Source organism: Chiloscyllium plagiosum, chromosome 5 (genome assembly GCF_004010195.1).
Source record: "Chiloscyllium plagiosum isolate BGI_BamShark_2017 chromosome 5, ASM401019v2, whole genome shotgun sequence".
Classification (NCBI taxonomy): Eukaryota; Metazoa; Chordata; class Chondrichthyes; order Orectolobiformes; family Hemiscylliidae; genus Chiloscyllium; species Chiloscyllium plagiosum.
In genome coordinates, this window is record NC_057714.1 from 111,646,316 (window position 1) to 111,667,138 (window position 20,823).

A 20,823-nucleotide genomic window follows, 5' to 3' on the forward strand; every position below is an offset into this window, starting at 1 on the left:
TATAAGATTATTAAAGGTTTGGACACTCTGGAGGCAGGAAACATGTTTCCGCTGATGGGTGAGTGCTGAACCAGAGGACACAGCTTAAAAATACGGGGTAGATCATTTAGGACAGAGATGAGGAGAAACTTCTTCACCCAGAGAGTGGTGGCTGTGTGGGATGCTCTGCCCCAGAGGGCAGTGGAGGTTCAGTCTCTGGATTCGTTTAAGAAAGAGTTGGATAGAGCTCTCAACGATTGTGGAATCAAGGGTTATGGAGATAAGGCAGGAACAGGATACTGATTAGGAATGATCAGCCATGATCATATTGAATGGTGGTGCAGGCTCGAAGGGCAGAATGGCCTACTCCTGCACCTAGTGTCTATTGTCTATTAAACCTGTTGGACTATAACCTGGTGTTGTGTGATTTTTAACTTTGCATTAAAGCAGATACACTTTAACCGATCCCTTTGTTTCATCCCGATAGATTCAATACATCCTGTCACTGCTCCATCTGCAACTGACCCCCTCTCAGACATGTGGCTCTGATTTTCACCTCCTGCAAGTTTAAACTAGTTTAAACTGTCCCAAATCACACGAGCAAATCTCCCAGCCAGGATATTTGTGCCCTTCCAGTTCAGGTGCAACCTGTCCTTCATGTACAGGTCCCACCTATCCCAGAAGGTATCCCAGTGGTCTAGGTATATGAAGCCCTCCCTCCTGCACCAGCCTCGCAGCCACGTGTTAAGCTGCATTTACTGACTGTTCCTCATCTCACTATCCCGTGGCACCGGTAGCAAACCTGAGATCACTACTCTACTCGTCCTGCTCTTCAGCTTCCAACCTAACTCTCTGTAGTCACGTTTCAGATCCTCAATCCCTTTCCTGGCTATATCTTTGGTGCCAATATGTACCACGATTACTGGCTGCTCACCCTCCCCCTTCAGAATCTTGTAAACCCGATCGGCGACATCCCGGACCCTGGCACTGGGGAGGCAACATACCTTCCAGGAATCCTGTTCCTGACCACAAAATCTCCTGTCAATCCGTCTAACTATTGAGTCCCCTACCACTAGCGCTTTTCTATTTTCCCCCCTTCTCTTCTGAGCCACAGTACCAGAGACCTGACAACTATGGCTTTCCCCTGGTAGGCTGTTCCCACTAGCAGTATCCAAAATGATATGCTTATTGCTGAGGGGAACGGCCACAGGGGATCCCTGCTCTGACCGTCGGTTCCCTTTCCTCCCCCTGACAGTAACCCAGATGTCCTTATCCTGTGTCTGGGGAGTGACCACCTCCCTAGACATCCTCCCAATTTCCCCCTCAGCCTCCCGGATGATCTGTAGTTCATCCAGCTCCAGCTCCAGTTCCCTAACTCGAGGAGCTGGAATTGGGTGCACTTCCTGCAGATGTTGTCGGCAGAGACATATGAAGTGTCTCTCACCTGCCACATTCAGCAGGAGAAACGTGCAACTGCCCTAACATCCACATCCCGCTACTCTGAAAGCCGGCACAGAACTAAATGAAGGAAGAGAAGAATAAAAAAGAGAAACCTGAAAACTCCCTGAGTTTACAGACTCTTTAGTAAGGTTAGAGGAGGTGGGTGGGAGTATAAGGATGGATTGCACCTAAATTGGAAAGGGACTAATATACTGGCAGGGAGATTTGCTGGAGCTGCTTGGGAGGATTTAAACTAGTAAGTTCGAGGAGCTGGAATTGGGTGCACTTCCTGCAGATGTTGTCGGCAGAGACATATGAAGTGTCTCTCACCTGCCACATTCAGCAGGAGAAACTGCCCTAACATCCACATCCCGCTACTCTGAAAGCCGGCACAGAACTAAATGAAGGAAGAGAAGAATAAAAAAGAGAAACCTGAAAACTCCCTGAGTTTACAGACTCTTTAGTAAGGTTAGAGGAGGTGGGTGGGAGTATAAGGATGGATTGCACCTAAATTGGAAAGGGACTAATATACTGGCAGGGAGATTTGCTGGAGCTGCTTGGGAGGATTTAAACTAGTAAGTTTGGTGGGGGGGGGGGCGGGGGGTGGGGAGTGGGGAAGGGGGGTCGCCCAGGGAGATACTGAGGAAAGTTATCAATCTGCGACTGGTACAGCTGGGAAAAGAAGCAAGTCAAACAGTCAGGGCAGGCAGGACAAAGCAGAGAATGTAGTAAATTAAACTGCATTTACTTCAATGCAAGAGACCTAACAGGGAAGGCAGATGAACTTAGGGCATGGTTAAGAACATTGGACTGGGATATCATAGCAATTTTAGAGATGTGGCTCAGGGATGGACAGGACTGGCAGCTTGATGTTCCAGGATATAAATGGTTTAGGAAGGATCGAAAGGGGAGCAAGAGACGTAAGTTATTTGGATAGAGCTGTGAAATAAGAAAGGGATGACTATCTTATTTGGATTGTACTATAGACCCCCCTAATAGTTAGCGGGAAATTGAGAAACAAATTTTTAAGGAGATCTCAGTTATGTGTAAGAACAATAGGGTGGTTATGGTAGGGGATTTTAATTTTACAAACATAGACTGGGACTGCCACTGCGTTAAGGGTTTAGATGGAGAGGAATTTGTTAAGTGTGTACAAGAAAATTTTCTGCTTCAGTATGTGGATGTACCTACTAGAGAAGGTGCAAAACTTGACCTGCTCTTGAGAAATAAGGCAGGGCAAGTGACTGAAGTGTCAGTGGGGGAGCACTTTGGGGCCAGCAACCATAATTCTATCACTTTTAAAATAATGATGGAAAAGGTTACACGGGAGTTAAAGTTAAAGTTCTAAATTGGAGGAAGGCCAATTTTGACAATAATAGACAAGAACTTTCAAAAGTTGATTGGAGGCGGATGTTTGAAGGTAAAAGGACAGCTGAAAAATGTGAACCCTTCAAAAATAAGATAAAGAGAGTCCAGAGACAGTATGTTCCTGTTAGGGTGAAAGGCAAGACAGGTAGGTATAGGAATGCTGGATGATGAGAGAAGTTAAGGTTTTGGTCGAGAAAAAGAAGGAAGCATGTATCAGGTATGGACAGCAGAAATCGAGCAGAAGAGTATAAAGGCAGTCAGAATATACTTAAGAGGGAAATCAGGAGGGCAAAAAGGGGACATGAGATAACTTTGGCAAATAGGGTTAAGGAGAATCCAAAGGGATTTTATAAATACACTAGGGACAAAATAGAACCTTTCAAAGATCAGCAAGGTAGACTGTGTGGAACTGCAGGAGATGGGGGAGATGCTAGTACTTTGCTTCGGCTTTTACAGAGAAGCCTTGATTATTCGAAGGACACGGGCGGGAAGTATTTTATTCGGTTAAATGAATTCTGGATAATCAAATGACGGATAACATAGTTTAGCTGAGCATCGGGACCTTGCAATCTTGCCGGATAATCCGATATTCAGATAATCAAATGCCAGATAATCGAGGTTCCTCGTACTGTGGAGAAGGACATGGAAGATATAGAACGTAGGGAGAGAGTTGGTGACATCTTGAAAAATGTCCATATTACAGAAGAGGAGGTGCTGGATGTCTTGAAACGCATAAAAGTGGATAAATCCCCATGACCTGATCAGGTGTACCCTAGAATTCTTGTGGGAAGCTATGGAAGTGATTGCTGGGCCTCCTTGCTGAGATACTTGGATTATTGATAGTCACAGGTGAAATGCCAGAAGACTGGAGGTTGGCTAACGTGATGCCACTATTTAAGAAGGGTGGTAAGGACAAGCCAGGGAACTATAGACCAGTGAGCCTGACGTCAGTGGTGGGCAAGTTGATGGAGGGAATCCTGATGGACAGGATGTACATGTATTTGGAAAGACAAGGACTGATTAGGGATAGTCAACATGGCTTTGTGCATGGGAAATCATGTCTCATAAACTTGATTGGGTTTTTAGAAGAAATAACAGAGGATTGATGAGCCCAGAGTGGTGGACGTGATCTATATAGACTTCAATAAGGCATTTGACAAGGTTCCCCATGGGAGACTGGCTAGCAAGGTTAGATCACATGGAATACAAGGAGAACTAGCCATTTGGATCAGAACTGGCTCGAGAGTAGAAGACAGAGGGTGGTGGTGAAGGGTTGTTTTTCAGACTGGAGGCCTGTGACCAGCAGTGGGCCACAAGGATCAGTGCTGGGTCCACTGCTTTTCATCATTTATATGAACGATTTGGTTGTGAACATAGGAGGTATAGTTATTAAGTATAGTTGCAGATGACACCAAAATTGGAGGTGTAGTAGACAGCGAAAAAGGTTACCTCAGAGTACAGCAGGATCTTGATCAGATGGGCCAATGGATCAAGGGATGGCAGATGGAGTTTAATTTAGATAAATGCGAGGTGCTGCATTTTGGAAAGGCAAATCAGGGCATGGCTTATACATTTAATGGTAAGTGTTGCTGAACAAAGACACCTTGGAGTTCAGGTTCATAGTTCCTTGAAAGTGGAATCTCAAGTAGATAGGATAGTGAAGAAGGCATTTGGTATGCTTTCCTTTATTGGTCAGGAGTGTTGAGTACAGGAGTTAGGAGGTTACGTTGCGGCTGTACAGGACATTGATTCGGCCACTTTTGAAATATTGTGTGCAATTCTGCTCTCCCTCCTATAGGAAGGATGTTGTGAAACTTGTAAATCTTTTCTGAATCTTTTCAAGGATGTTGCCAGGGTAGGAGGGTTTGACCGATAGGGAGAGGTTAAATAGGCTGGGGTTGTTTTCCCTGGAGCATTGGAGACTGAGGGGAGACCTTATAGAGGTTTATAAAATTATGAGGGGCATGGATAGGGTAAATAGACCAGGTCTTTTTCCTAGGGTGGGGGAATCCAGATCTAGAGGGCATAGGTTTAGGGAGAGGGTAAAGATGTAAAAAGGAGCAAAGGGGCAAAGGGTGGTGTGTGTAAGGAATGAGCTGCCAGAGGAAGTGGTGGAGACTGATACAATTACAATATTTAAAAGGCATCTGGATGGGTACATGAATAGGAAGGATTCCGAGGGATATGGCCCAAATGCAGGCAAATGGGACTAACTTAATTTAGGATATCTGGTCGGCATGGACGAGTTGGACCAAAGGATCTGTTTCCATGCTGTACATCTTTATGACTCTATGACTTTCAGACACTGCTCCCTCCCTTCCAGCTCAGTGTATGTCAGGAAGATAGGGGGAATCTGACACTGCGCTCACTCAGAAAATTTGCAGTCTTCACTTTTAAAAATAGTTGTGATTGCTTTGAATGTTGTTAACAAGATTTTCATTCTTTGTGTTTGACAAATTTTTAATCTAAAAGAGAAAATCAAAGTGACATTTGAATTGTCGACAGACCAACCAGTTTTCTTAAATAAATGACTGTATCCCCATGTGTGTACAACCAAAATATTTATTGAACCTAAAGTCTTTAGCCATTCTTACAGCCCTTATTTCTTAAGGGGTAGATTACTATGTGGCACCTCGTTAACAGCCTTTGGAAAATCCAGCTACATGCTATTAAAAAAAGTTGCCTTCTTCCACCAGCCTATTCATTGCCTCAAAAGATTATCAATTCTCTTGAGTGCCCTTGGACAAATTCTGCAAGGATGAGCAGAAAGCTATGTTTTAAAGGCCTGTGGGCTATAAAGAGATAAATCTGTAGCTTCGATGACAGTTAATTCTGTGCCAACTATGCACTACAATGTTTGTACCAGTATTGACTACTAAGTTTCATAGAGTCATACAGTACAGAAAGAGACCTTTCAAGGGAATCTGTGGAATTCTATTTGGCAGAGGGCTATTCGAGGCTGGTTCATTTAGTATATTCATAACTGATGTTGGATAGATTTTTGATCAGTAAGGGTATCGGGGTTATGGGGAAAAAGGCAGGGAAGTGGAGTTGATCAGATCAGGTATGATCTCATTGAATGGTGGAGCAGATTTGATGGGCTGAATGGACTACTTCTGCTCTGACATCCTATCGAAGTAGATTCAATTGTAATGCTTAAAACAGAATTTGTTAAGTGCTTGTAAAAGACTGCATGCAGTAAATGGGATTAAATGGATACTTGTCAAAGTTTGAACAAGCCCAATGGAGAAAATGGCCTCGTTCTGTGCTGTATCATTCAATGAATAATAGTAGTCATCAGCTATGACTCCTTCATTGTTTCACAGTCTTCTCACTATTTAAAGAAGAAACGACAAATGTCCAATCTTGATTCAGGAGGCTTGTCAGATACATGGAAAATTATTTATCAGCTTGTAAAACTGTCAGGTGTTCTAACTTTAGCAAATTTGCATTTATAACTGATGATTCCATTGACAAGCCTCACACATGTGGAGCACCTTGCGCTACATGAATTTGGATGTTTAGTTCTCAACCTACACCTTTAAGATAATCGGGTCAAACTGGCTCAGGGAAAAGATTGATTTATTGTTATCACATATATCGAGGTACAGTGAATAGTGTTGTTTTGTTTGCTTTATATGGTACCTGCCAATTTAAGTCAGTGAGATTGTTGCAGGATCTAAAAATGGAGCATGGACACATTCATCCTCTGACTGATAGAAACATACTTCACTTGCAGCCAGGCTCACAATAGCTGAATGAATTGGTTTGGTTGATGACTGACTTCCCTCCATGCTCCAGTGATGACTATCAAGGCCATGTTTCAAGCTCAAGCAGAATTCTGCTCTTTCAAAGTACCTCCCGCAACAGGGCATTCAACTCTTCAGCATCAAAGCATTGACCATGTATCCCTACGATGTTGTGCAAACAATCAGGCAGCCTTTTTGATACAACACAACTTTGCTTTGTGTGACAAACTGCTGTCCCTCATGAGCAGTGTGCTCTTATTGGATTTTTGCAATCCCTAGGCAACTGCAAGAACAATCAAATAGCCTTAAGTTCTCAAAGAGCAAGATTTAGCTTGCAAAACGCAACATTATGCAACTATGGGAGTGCATATGCCCAAAGTTTGAATATCACAAACCTATGGCTCTTATCTCAAGTAGATCCAACCAAAATATAACTCTACCACCACCCCTCCCCCAATTCCTATGCAGTTTACTTCAGATATGTTTACATCATGACAAAAATTGCTGACCTGGGGTATGGGTTTCTATAAGGAGTTTGTAGATGATGGGCTGAATTTTAATTGTTTTATTTTCTCAATCAACTACGAGCTGAGGTCACCAGCATTTAGTGGGAAGAACTTGCTGGTAAGCTACAATGATTGACATAGTAATGGCATGATGATGCAACATTAGTTAGAAAAGCAATTTTTAAAATAAAAAATAACTCATTCGCCCCTATATAAATCACACAGCTTGTCTACTTCAACCCTGTCTAATCGAGAAGTAGACTAATTGATGAAACATCACATCAAGAATCAGCCAAGGTTTGCAAGAAAGAAAGTTTCATTCGTCAGCAAAAGTCACAAGTCAAATTAGCAAGAAAAAGTCATGGTGCATTTATCAGTGTCTGATCTCTGTGACACATATTCTCACTCTACAACCTGGAGGAAAATGGATGATTAGTGTGTGAGGCTGTCAGAGTCTGATAAGTGATTTATTCCCTCGCTGGTAAATCTTGCTAGCAAGAAGGTCTAAGATTAATCTGTAGAAATATATGATACATAGACTCCTTTTTTTTCATCATGTCCAATAAACTGGAATAGGTATTAATGAAAGATTTAACAAAACCTATGGGAAATATGAAATTATCCTGAATCTATTGCCTGGAAGGTACTGCCAGTATTACAGTAAGCTGTTCTAGCCAGCAGTCAATTCAGGAGTGTGGAGCAGTATGTCTTAACCCGTTGTTATCACAGACCTACCTGTAAAATTACTGGTAAAAAGAAGCAGTTTGTTACTGCTGGATGGTGACTTAATGCACTAGCCAGATTATTAATATTGGCAGAAGAGATCTTTTACAATGTTTTGCTTTCTTTCTGTTTCAATGTTTTACTTGTTCTGAGGAGGTGAACAATGCAGCCAAGAACTGACGTGGGTGGGGTGTCCTTTATCACCAGAAGCTGCTGGCCAATCAGAAGACAACTGGGTGAGACCTACTCCTTACATACCCAGCAGCAAGAAGGTATGTGATCTGTACCTTCTTGTCCTGGGGTGGCAATTGTAGGGAGAGTAGGGTGGGTACTGAGGGTCGGAGTGAAGGGCATTGGTTGACTTTCAGAGGCTACTGCCTTGTGATTCTCTCCACCATACTCCATATTTTTACTGTATCTAGTTTGGGCAATTAGAGGCTCCCCTACCCTCAACTCAACAAGTAGCTCACTCTGGTTTCCCAGTCAGAAAGCTTCCCACTAGGAAGGCAGATGATCAAGGAGTTGGTGAGCTGAGGTTCTTAGATGGTCAATAATAGACACTTATGAGCCTTAATTTGTACCAGGTCAAGAAAGTCCCTAAAACGTTGATCTCCTCGTACAGAACTTGATTGGTGAAGAGGTGAGAAGTAGGTGAATACCTCTCCAGGATCAGTCTGTCCAATTATTTACTCGTCTTGCCATTTCTATGTAGGGGAAAATTACATCCTGAGTCAGCCACATTGTGTGGGACTAGAACTAGTGTGTACCAGACAGAGAGGCGATGGCTGGTTCCCTTCTGTGAAGGATACTCATGAACTAGATAGATTTTAACATTCACTGGTAAATTGTACAGGCAATTTTAATTTCTACAAATTGCAGCACCAGAAGCCCAAAACTTAGTCCAGTGAGCTAGCAGCCATACTAACAACCAATTCAAGATGATCAGTTGGCTCATTTATGCTTAAAAGCAGCGAGATATTCACACAGAGAGACCCATTCTTTATAAGTAAAAGCAATGCGTTCAAGTCTTGTCTTTCTTGAAAGCCTCTATCCTCTGTTGCTTTTTCCATGGCAATGCTTTGGCCAATCAGCACAATTTCCCCTGTAGTATAAATTATTATGATCATTTAAATTGTGAAATTCTTGCCTTTATCCTGATGAATGCAAGACAAATGTTTTCAACATTTCATCTCTTTTCAGCAATATTCAAATTATATGGCACCAAGCAACTGAAAGTCGCTTTTGCATAAAGGATGCCAAATCCTTGACAAGCCAGGAGGGTGGAACTGAAAACAATGAATTAGCTATTACTAGATTTTCTTGTTGTATTGTAAGAAAGTATTCAATCCAAAAACCTTCCAATAAACAAGCATTAGAAGTGGCCATTCAATATATTGCATTGCAGGTACTTAATGTAAACTTTCCAAATCACAATAAGACCATCAGAAGTAGGCATAGGAGTAGGCTATTCAGCCCCTTGAGCCTGCTCTGTCATTCAATAGGATCATGGCTGATCCTCTCAGCATTTACTCTGTCAAATCCCTTAGGATCAGATATGGCAAATTTAATGTTAATATTCATTTAAACAGGGCTAGAAAACAAGAGTGGAAATATACTGCTGAGTCTATATAAGGCTTTGGTCAGAGCATATTTGGAATACGGTGAGCAGGTCTGGTCCCACTATCTAAGGAAGGAGGTGCTGGTGGTTACATGAGGTTTACAAGAATGATCCCATGGTGAAGGGCTTGTCATATGAGGAGCAGTTAAGATTCTGGATCTGTACTCGATGGGAGTTTAGAAGGATGGGGAAATCTCATTGAAACTTATAGAAAACTGAGAGGCCTGGATAGAATGGACATGGAGAAAATGCTTTCACTGGGAGGGCAGACTAGGACCTAAGGGCACAGCCTCAGAGTGAATAGACTACTCTTTCAAACTGAGTTGAGCAGAAATCTCTTCAGCCAGAGGGTGGTGAATCATTGGAACACATTTGCACAGAGGCCTGTGGAGGCCAAGTCATTGACAAAGTACTTAAGATAGAGATTGGTAGATTCTTGATTGGCAAGGGAATCAAAGGTTACAGAGAGAAGGCAGAGAATGGGGTGAGGAACTTAACATGGAATGGTGGAGCAGACTCAATGGGCTAAATGGCCTAATTCTACTCCTATATCTTATGGTCTTAGCATCATAGTGAATCTTTCCTGAACTGGTTCTCATGAAATGATATCTTTCCTTAAACTAGGGGACCAAAACTGCTCACAGTGCTCTAGATGTGGTCTCACCAACACCTTGTACGGCTGCAGTAAGACTTCGCTATTCTTTACACTTCAACCCCCTTAAAATAAGGGCCAACAGTCCATTAGCCTTCCTGATTACCTGCTGCAGCTTGTGCTAGCTTTCTGTCTTTTATATACAGATACCTCAAGTCTGTTTGTATTGCAGCTATCTGCAGTTTTTCTCCATTTAAATAACACTCAGCTCTTTTGTTCTCCCTTTCAACATGAACAATTTCCCACATTATATTTCATTTGTCAACTTTTTGTCCACCTACTTCAGCTATCAATACATTTCATAAACTGTTGGTAACCCTGTCTCAATCTACCTTTCCACCTATTTTTGTGTCATCTGCAAATTTGGCTCCAATATATTCACTTCATTCCAAGCCATTAATATATACTGTATTGCAAACAGTTGTGGTTTCAGCACTGATCCCTGTGGAACCCCACTGGTCACAAGTTGCCAACCTTAAAAAGAAACCCTTATGCCAACTTGCTGTTTCTTGCCACTGTGCCAATTTTCTTTTCATGCCATTATGCTTCATCTAACACCATGGGCTATTTTCTTATGACTTAACCAATTCTGAGGCATCTTGTCGGGCATCTTCTGGAAGCCTAAATACAATGTATCTACTGGTTCCCTTCTATCCACTCTTGTTGAGGCTTCCTTGGTCAGACACAAATTTCCTTTCACGAAGTCATACTGACTCTTGATTAGATTAGGATTTTCCAAATATTATGCAATTATTTCCTTCATAACTGATCACAATACTTTTCCAACAATAGATGTTAGGCTAATCGGCTTGTAGTTACCGGCTTTTTGCCTCCCTCCCTTTTTGAATAGGGGTGTCACATTAGCAATTTTCTAATCCTCTAGAACTTCTCCAGAAACAAAGACTTTTGGAAAATTACAATCAATACATGCACTATCTCTGTAGCTACTTCTTTTCGTTTCCTAGAATGCAAGGAGACTTACCTGCCTTTAGTCCTGTTAGTTTGTCTCATCCTACTTCCCTGTGATGATTATGGTATTTAATTCCTCCCCATATTCTTTAGTATTAATGAGACGTTTGAAGTACTCTTCCACTGTAAAGACTGATGAAAAATATCCATTTTTCTGCTATTACCTTGTCCCCAAAACCACCTCCCTAAATTCATTTTCTAAGGAACCTATGTTATGATCACTTTGACCTCTCTCTTCTTTTTCAGATATTTAAAGAAGCTCTTATTGTCAGTTTTTAGATTCCTTGCTAATTTGCCCTTGAAGACTATTTTCTCCGTCTATTTTGTTTTAGTCTTCCTTTGCTGGATTCTGAATTTATCCTAGTCTTTGGGGCTATCACTGACTTTGGCCTCCTTAACTGATTTTTCTTTTTACTTAATACTGTCCTAACTTCCTTTGTCAGTCAATGTTGGTTAATCCCTCTCTTACAGTCATGAATCTCCTTAAATGTCTGCCACTGCTTGTTTACTGTCATTCCTGATAATTTAGCCACCCACTTCACTCTAGCTAATTTTATCCACAATTCATTATAATTCCCTTTAAGTTAAACACAGTTGTTTCTGACTCACATTTCTATTCTTGAAATAGTAATAAATTTTATCATGTTATGATCACTACTTCCTAGGGGACTTTTTATTCTGAAGTCATTTATTAAACCTGCCTCATTACCCATTACCAGATCCAAGACAGTCTGTTTTCCCTGTTTGGCTTCATGACATATTACTCTTGGAAACCATCTCTAATGCATTCTATGAATTTGTTGTCATAGCTGCCCTTTCCAATTTTATTAACCAATCAACATGAAGAATAAAGTCAGAAGTCACACAACACCAAATTATAGTCCAACAGGTTTATTTGAAATCGCAGGTTGCTCCTTCATCAGATAAAGTAAATCTACCTGATGAAGGTGCAAAACTCCAAAAGCTTGTGATTTCAAATAAACTTGTTGGATGATAACCTGGTGTTGTGTACCTTCTGACTCTGTCCACCCAAGTTCAACACCGGCACCTCCACATCATGAAGAATAAAATTACCCAGAATTATTGCGCTATTCTTTTTACGTGCTCCAATTATTTGTTGATTTTATAGCCTTTCTCAGAGTGGCTACTGTTTGGGGGTCTATACCCTATACCTACCAATATCTTATTTTACCTTCTACTCTTCCAATTTTTTTTGCTGTGCTCCAGTTTTATTCTTTGAGGAGAAAGTGAGGTCTGCAGATGCTGGAGATCAGAGCTGGAAATGTGTTGCTGGAAAAGCGCAGCAGGTCAGGCAGCATCCAGGGAACAGGAGAATCAACGTTTCGAGCATAAGCCCGAAGAAGGGCTTATGCCCGAAACGTCGATTGTCCTGTTCCCTGGATGCTGCCTGACCTGCTGCGCTTTTCCAGCAACACATTTCCAGCTCCAGTTTTATTCTCTCAAGTGGCCAATAAATATTCAATGCAACGCACAAGTCAATAAGATCAATCTTCATTGTCAGTGATTTACTTTGGTGCTTTACCTATGTGCTCATGGTCTTCAGCATGCAACTTTGGGCCAAATGTCACACTTCACTGAGGTAGCATTCTTAGAGTCGTTGCAAAAGTTAAAGCTTTTACAAAAGTATGCCAATGTTTTCCAATTTGATTTAGACCCAGGCAAACAGAAAATGTGACCAGGTTTCTGTAATTAATAAGAATTACTACTTTGTACAAATAAATAGATTCTAGCCACATATAACTTGACATAGATTTCTACTAGTTAAAACTCTATCCCCTCTATAAAATGATTTGGAGGTGCATGTGTTGGACTGGGATGTACAAAGTTAAAGATCACACAACACTAGTTGATAGTCCAATAGATTTATTTGGAAGCACTAGCTTTCAAAGCCCTGTTCCTTCATCAGGTGATTGTCACCATCTGATGAAGAAGCAGCGCTCCGAAAGCTAGTGCTTCCAAATAAACCTGTTGGACTATAACCTGGTGTTGTGTGATCTTTCCTTTTATAAAACTCCTCCTAAATACACATACAAACTGACAAGAAATTGATCTTATGGGCAAAGGAAAAAACTAGGAAAACAGTTCAATGACCTTTGGCCATACAGTTCACTCTTGTCTGCTGGGACTTGCAGTTCTTCAATCTCTCTTCTCCAGGTACTCTCTATTTCCTTGTCAAAGGCACAGAATGACTGGCTCACAAATTAGAAAGTCTTTGATTTATTGATTAAAAGCAACAGGCTTTCTGCAGAGACCTACTACTGCCTCTACCGGAGATATGAAGGCTTCTGGCAATATCATTCACACTCACAAGCTGTTCCTTAGCCAGAAGCCAATCACATAACTGTTGGCAGACAGGTGGCCTTTGTCATCCATAGCTAGTCACAATTCCACAAACCAATCAGCTACTTTTTGCTAGTTGAATCTCATTTTGACCCCCTGTTCCAGCCTTTCTGCAACCAATCTCCCAACCAACTGAACAAAGCAGTCATGTAACCACCATTTTCAATGAGTTTAAATTACTTTTATTAAACTAAGTATAGTAATATTTTCCACTCTCCTTGATTTGAAGAGTCCCTTTCCTATTTCAGTCCACAATCAAACTCCAGAAAAATAAAAATAAATGGTCTTTACACTAATATCACTTTGAGACATTAAGCAGAAAAATTAAATGTACTGGCTGGTCACAGGTTCTCACTGCAGCCTGGTTGGACTGAGGTATCACTGGAGCTCCATTTAATTCATGCTCTAACAAGTCTCAATCAAAGTCAGTTATGGCTAGTGACTTTAGGCTGCGTGTCCCTGCTGTAATTTGTACTGACATTCTTGTTTGGTTTGATTTGATTTATTGTTGTCACATGTACCTCAGCACAGTGAAAAATTTTGTTTTGCATGCAGTATAGACAGATCATAATATACAAGGACATAGAGATCATAGAGTGCTTAGACAGAGCAAAGCATGCAAATTTATGGCTACATGGGAAGCGCTCAAAACAAGATCAACATTAGATTTGAAATTGGAGAGGTGCATTCAGCAGTCTAATAACAGCTTGAAAGAAGCCGTTCTTAAACCTGTTGGTACATGTGTTTAAGCTTTTGTATCTTCTGCTTGATGGAAGAGGTTGGAAGAGAGTATAAGTGGGATAGGAAGGGTCCTTTATGATGTTAGCTGCCTTTCTGCAGCACCAAGTGTAGATGGAGTCAATGGATGGGCAGTTGACTTGCGTGATGGTCTGGGCTATTCTCACAATGTTCAGTAGTTGCTTACGATCCTGGGCAGAGCAGTTGCCAGACCAAGCTGGTTATGCACCCAGATAAATTGCTTTCTATGGTGCATCTGTAAAAGTTGGTGGGGGTTCTTATCGCTATGTGGAATTTCCTTAGCCTCCTGAAGAAGAAGAATTGTGCTTCCTTGATTGTTGCATCCAGGTGGGTGTTCCAGGACAGATTGTTGGTTATTGTCCCTCCTAGAAATTTGATGTTCTTGATCCTCTCCACCTCAGCTCCATTGATGCAGATAGACTGTGTCCCCCTCTTTTCTTCCTGAAGTCGATGATCAGCTCTTTAGTTTTGCTGACAGTGAGGGAGAGATTGTTATTTCTGCACCACGCCACCAAGCATTCTATCTCCTTCCTGTATTCTGCCTCATCATCGTTTGTTTTCTGGCCTACAATGGTGGTGTCATCAGCAAACTTGTAGATGGGGTTTGGACAAACTTTGGCCACACAGTCATGAGTATACAGTAGGGGGCTGAGTACGCATCCTTGCAGGGCACCAATGTTGAGGATTGTCATGGAGGAGGTGCTGTTGTGTATCTTCCCTGATTGTGGGCCGTGGGTCAGGAAGTTGGGAATTCAGTTGCAGACGGCGGAGTAGAGACCTAGATCATGGAGTTTGGAGTTTAGTTTGGAAACGATTGGTCAAATATTGCAGCAGCCATCTGAATTATGGCTTTATAAACATGCTTCTGGGTACTCCCATTATCAATTACATTTGCTCAAAAAGTCAAAACTGGGGTGGTTTCCCAACAATCATGCAGCATATAATTCCATTCACAATTCTTCAAGGAATGAAGTCATCTACAGGACAATATCTAACTTTAGGCTAAGTGGCAAGTAATAACCACACCATATCTGCTTTAGACAATAACCATATCCCAATAGGAGAGAACCTAACCACCTGCCCTTGATGTTCAGGCTTGTGCCAACAAATGGCAAGTAACATTCACGCCACACAAATGCCAGACAATTACCATCACTAATAAGAGTCTAACAATCGCCCCTTGCCTTTCAACAATATTACCATCACTGAATCCCCCACTATCAACATCCTCGGGGTTGCCATTGACCAGAAACATAATTGGACTCACTACATAAACAGAGTGGCTACAAGAGCAGGTCAGAGACTAGGGATACTGCGGCGAATAATTCACCTCCTGACACCCCAATGTCTATCCACCATTTACAAGGCACAAGTCAGGAGTATGATGGAATACTCCCCCCTTGCCTGGAAGGGTGCAGCTCCAATAACACTCAAGAAGCTTGACACTATCCAGGACAAAGCAACCCGCTTGATTGGCACCACATCTACAAACATTGAATCCCTCCACCACCGGTGCTCAGTAGTGGCAGATGCTCTGCAGAAATTCACCAAAGATCCTTTGACAGCACCTTCCAAACCCACAACCATTTCCATTTAGAAAGACTACGGCAGCAGGTATTTGGGAACACCACCACTTGCAAGTTCCCGTCCAAGCTACTCACTACCCTGACTTGGAAATATACCGCTGTTCCTTCAGTCATTGGGTTAAAATCCTGGTATTCCCTCCCTACCGACACTGTGGGCCAACCCACAGGAAGTGGACTGCAATGATTCAAGAGCCTGATGATGGAGCAACGCTCTGAAAGCTGGTGCTTCCAATTAAACCTGTTGGACTATAACCTGGTGTTGTATGATTTTTAACTTTGTACACCCCAGTCCAACACCGGCATCTCCAAGTCATAAAAGACCAGTTTCTCCACCATTGGCAAACCAAAACTGTATCATGTACCTTCTGCAGGATCTATTACAGCAGGTCACCAAAGATTCTCTGGCAGAGGTTTTCAAACCTATGATATCTACTACCTAGAAGAACAAAGGTAGCTAACAGAATTAACCGCCTTCAGATCTATCTTCTCCACTATGCCAGACACCATTCCGCCTTCAACGTATTTTGCTATTCCTTTGTCATTATCAGGTCAAAATCCTGAAATTCTTCACTCAATGGAATTGAGAGATGATATTCACTACCTGGACGATAGCCAATTGCAAAGAACACCCTTTTTCACCTCCTTAAGGGGAACAAAACAAAAGCAGTAAAATGCTGGCCTTGCCAGCAATACCTGTACTCTGAGAATGAATAGATAAAACAAAGTGGTCTGTCTGAGAGCAGAATTTTAGGCAGCAAGAGGAACAAGGGGAACAGTATTGTGTAGAAGCTGCTGGCTGTCTGCAGAGAGATAAATATACCAAATGGAGCAGCAGGAAAGAGAGGGCTCCTGAGATTTCCCGTGCAGTGCCAGAAGCATTTGTACAGAAGATCCAAAGGAGAGAGAAGCAATCTTTCCCAGGGGCCAATAAAGTCAATTGCCTCAGATTGTCTTCTCGGAGCTGGCACCAGTGTTGCAAGAAGTTCAATGGTGTCACATTGGTGGTCAAGGTCAGTGGATGCATCTTTAGAGGACATCTGCTACACACCACAACATTAATCTCTTACCATGCTTATTCGTCATTCACCCACCAGCAACAGGATTAACATTCTGCACTCGCACATGTACCAGTCTGAAATCCACCTTTCGTTGCTCCAATACACCTCCAGTATCTGATTAAAGCAGGCACATCACCCAAAACACAATGCATTACAATCACTAAAATTCTCTTGCAGGACAAGTAACAGGAGCGGGCAAGGCAGAATCTAAAAGGGGGCTTGCATAAGCTGAGCTCTTTGGAAGAGACAGTGCTCCAGATTATGGGGATAGCTGTGACAGAGCTGACTGCATCTATCATCACCAAGAACGTTCAGGCTGAAAGAATTTTCTTGCCTTATGTTCCTTTTCTACCTCAAACCCTCATCCTGCTCTCTCACATGAAGTGAATGCTGCAGAAGATGTGGCCATAACCCTCTTGCTTTCCACTGCTACCTTCCCCTTTGACATTTATGCTTTCAAATACCAATATATTCTGATGTAAGGTCAGTGAGCGGAAACGCTAATTCTCTTTCTCCCTCCAAGGATGCTGCTAGCCATATGCTATTATCTTATTTTGTAATTTTATTAACCAAGAGTTGCCTCGTAAAATGACTGCTTGGCCAGCTACCTCAGTCTCATCAGGAAGAGTGAGACATGCTGCAAACCTCTGAGGAGGAAGAAGAGCAAACGACTGCAGCCAAATAGGGTAGCACAGAATTTGGATCTGCATGTGGTGAGTCACTGGGAATTACAGGAATGCAGAGGTAAGGGGCACTTCATGTGCCTGCTCCATGGAGGATGAGATATCAGACTAGATGGCTACAGGGGACTTAAACTGGGGCTTAAGTGGGGGAACATACAAACAATAGAGAGGGACATACACATTGAGATGTTCGGCACATTGCAAGGCCTGACAGCCAGCATACTGTCACTGCCAAGCAGTCAGACTCCAGCCTGGCAGAGTGCTGTCCACAAAGTTTGGAGCATATCCTGTTCAGTGTGCAAGTGGTGGCCAACTCCCATTTGCACACTCACTTGTTATACAGTCTGAGTGCAATGTAGGCAGAATTCCACCACATTCTGGTGCTGCAGTGGATACTTTGTCTGAGATCAATCTACTTGTTACCACGCAGTTTTGTATTCTGCAGGCTCAGACTGCTGCCATTTTAGTTGTGGATCCCTCTGTTCAAAGAAGCTTGCAGGTTCTTACAGCAGCAATCTGCCCAACAGATGATAAGGATTACTGAGGTATTGCATGTGGGGATTGACAGTAGCAAAATGGAACATGGATGAGCTGTCCCCTCTCATGATAACAATATTAATGCTCCAGTTACTGACATCCTGTGCTGCCTGTCAGTGAGCTGACCCAGACTGCTGCCATGAATGCTAAGGCAATCTGAGTTCAGGCACTCAAGACCCTGAGCTTCTCAAGTTGAAGCCATCTGCAGTGTTCTGCAAAGAATGTCAGCAGGTTTCCATCAGCAGCCTTCCATCAGCCATGCTGCAGTCACTGGTATAGCACCATGTAGGCCTGACACAGGGATTCACTGTCCAGGCACAAAGGGCATGTCTAAGAGGGAACTGTTCATTATTATTGGATGTGTAGTTAAAGAAAAAAAAATTATTGGTGATTTCTATTTCAACTATTAGTAAGGTTAATAAGGTTAGATTACTTGGGTTCCGGGGGGGGGGGGGAGCTAGCCAATTGGATACAAAATTAGTCTGAAGGTTAAGAATCAGAGGGTGGTGGTAAAGGGTTGCTTTTCTGACTGGAGGCCTGTGATCAGCACTGTGCGGAACGTGCTGAGTCCACTGCTTTTCATCATTTATATAAATGATTTGGATGTGAATACAGCAGGCTTGGTTTGTAAGTTTGCAGATGACAACAAAATAGGTGATGTAGTAGACTGTGAAGAAGATTGTCTTAGAGTACAACGGGTCATTGATCAGATGGGCCAATAGGCTGAGGAGTGGCAGATAGAGTTTAATTTAGATAAATGTTGCATTTTGGTAAGGCAAACCAGGGCAGGACTTATCAGACAATGGTAAGGCCCTGGGTAATGTTGCTAAATAAAGAGACCTTGAGGTTCAGTACATAGTTCCTTGAAATTGAGTCGCAGGTAGACAGGATGGTGAAGAGGGCATTTAGCACACTAGCCTTCACTGGTCAGAACACTGAGTATAGGAGTAGGGATGTTATGTTGTGGCTGTTCAATTATTGAATTAGGTTTATAGTCACATATACTCATATGAGTTCAATGAAAAGTTTACAAGTCACCACTTACGGCACCACCTTTGGTACAAAGGTACCTAGGTACAGAATCTTAGCTACGAAGCAGAAAAATAAGGAAAACAAAGTTAAGTTAAACATTACAGTCCTTCTTACTAAAATGTGGAAAAACAAAGAAACACAGTTAACAGTTCAACACCACAGTCCATAAGCCATGCTGGACTCACACTCCTCACAAGGGCTTAACATGTCTATAATGATATTTGGACTTTAGGTATTAAGTAATCAAGAGAGATTACACAAATTAGGCTGTTTTCTTTTGAATTTCAAAGGTTAAGGGGTGATCTGATCAAAGTCATCAAGATATTAACAGAAAAATGCAAGGTAAATAAAGATAAACTATTTTTACTGCTTGGATTTTCTAGAACTAGGACGCATAGGGAGAATTAGGGCCAGACTGTTCAGGAGAGATGTGAGGAAGCACTTTTACACACAAAGGATGGTAGAGGATTGGAACTCTCTTCCACAAAAGGCAGTGGATACTAAACCAGTTGTAATCTTAAACGAGATAGATACATTTTTGTTAAACACAGGAATTAAGTGATATGGGCCAAAGGCAGGTATACAGGCCACAGATCAGCCATTGAATGGTGGAATAGGCTCGAGGGGCTATATGGCCTACTCCTGTTCCGACTTATCTTGCTATCCTTCCAAACTTTGTATTATTTTGCTTCAAGGGTTCTGAAGCACCTATCAGGGTCAGGGAGCTCCATTTCATGGCTGATGCATGCTTCTGGCATTTTCTGTTTGGTGTTAATAAAGTTTACCGTATTGGTTACTGCTAAATTGCAATTATCTCTTAGTAGTTCCATGGTAAATGGTATTCATTGAAAGTTGGCTGGTTACTGATCAAGGGCAATTATGTGGTAATTTTTTTTTAAGAAACATAATCAGCTTTGATATTATGCCAGCAAATGTCATCCAAAAGGTTCTTGTCACTTCAAATTAAGTCAGACTTGTACTCCTGCAGCTGTAGCCCTGTCACTGCTCATACACGTCACGCAGCCCCGTCTTTCATGTAAATGCCCCAGGCTCAAACTGCACACTCTGGCAGAGATCGTGCCCTTAAACAAACTCAAATTATGCCTCCTCTTTAAGTTATCTATTAACCCTTCACCACAGGAGTCCAGCAACAAGCTGTAAGTGTGAGGAACCACTGCTCTTAAACTAAAGGGCCACTGGATCATTGCAATTCTGTCAGCAGTAAACTCCTCCACAGTCAACAGAAAATGCATTTTAACAGAAGCAAGCTAATAAAATTGCTGCCTGTTACTTTGAAAGAGCGAGCTATCACTTGGAATTCTTAGTCTTGCTTTAAGCCCAAAAATTGATTAATTATAGAGAAATGGCCAAGATGCTACCTAGCTAACAGATATCATCTCACAAATTACATTGAGCTTATTTTTAATCAATGTCATCTGCCTGCACAAACTAGGTGTAATTGGCAAGTCACTAAATTACGTTCAATAACATGGTGACAAAGGTAAACTATTCTCCTTCACATGGTTGACTGCAACCATTCTCAACAGCCTCTTTTCAGTCACCCAGCCAAGTGGGACGTCAATCATCAGGTTTCATTCTCTTCTGTGTGATCATACTCAGGATGTGGACGTGCTGTTGTTGGACTGAGGTGGACAAAGTCAGAAAGCAAACGACACCAGGTTACAGTCGAAGAGTGTGGCCCTGGAAAAGCACAGCCAGTCAGGCAGCATCCGAGGAGCAGGACAGTTGATGTTTTGGGAATAAGCTCTTCATCAGAATTCCTGATGGGCTGTGCTTTTCCAG

At 42.1% G+C, this 20,823-nt stretch overlaps 1 protein-coding gene across 2 annotated transcripts in view; it reads right to left on the reverse strand.

The window, feature by feature from the left end:
- xylb (xylulokinase homolog (H. influenzae)) overlaps window positions 1–20,823 on the reverse strand; it is a 288,286-nt gene that overhangs the window by 14,114 nt on the left and 253,349 nt on the right. The window contains exon 19 of one of the 2 annotated variants that reach the window (XM_043690788.1): window positions 14,717–14,902. The exons of the other annotated variant lie outside the window; for it this stretch is intronic. Within the exon in view, the coding sequence (XP_043546723.1) occupies window positions 14,861–14,902 (42 nt within the window). The 3' untranslated portion in view covers window positions 14,717–14,860. Of the gene's footprint in view, window positions 1–14,716; window positions 14,903–20,823 lie in introns of those variants that run through there. 2 annotated transcript variants of the gene reach the window in all.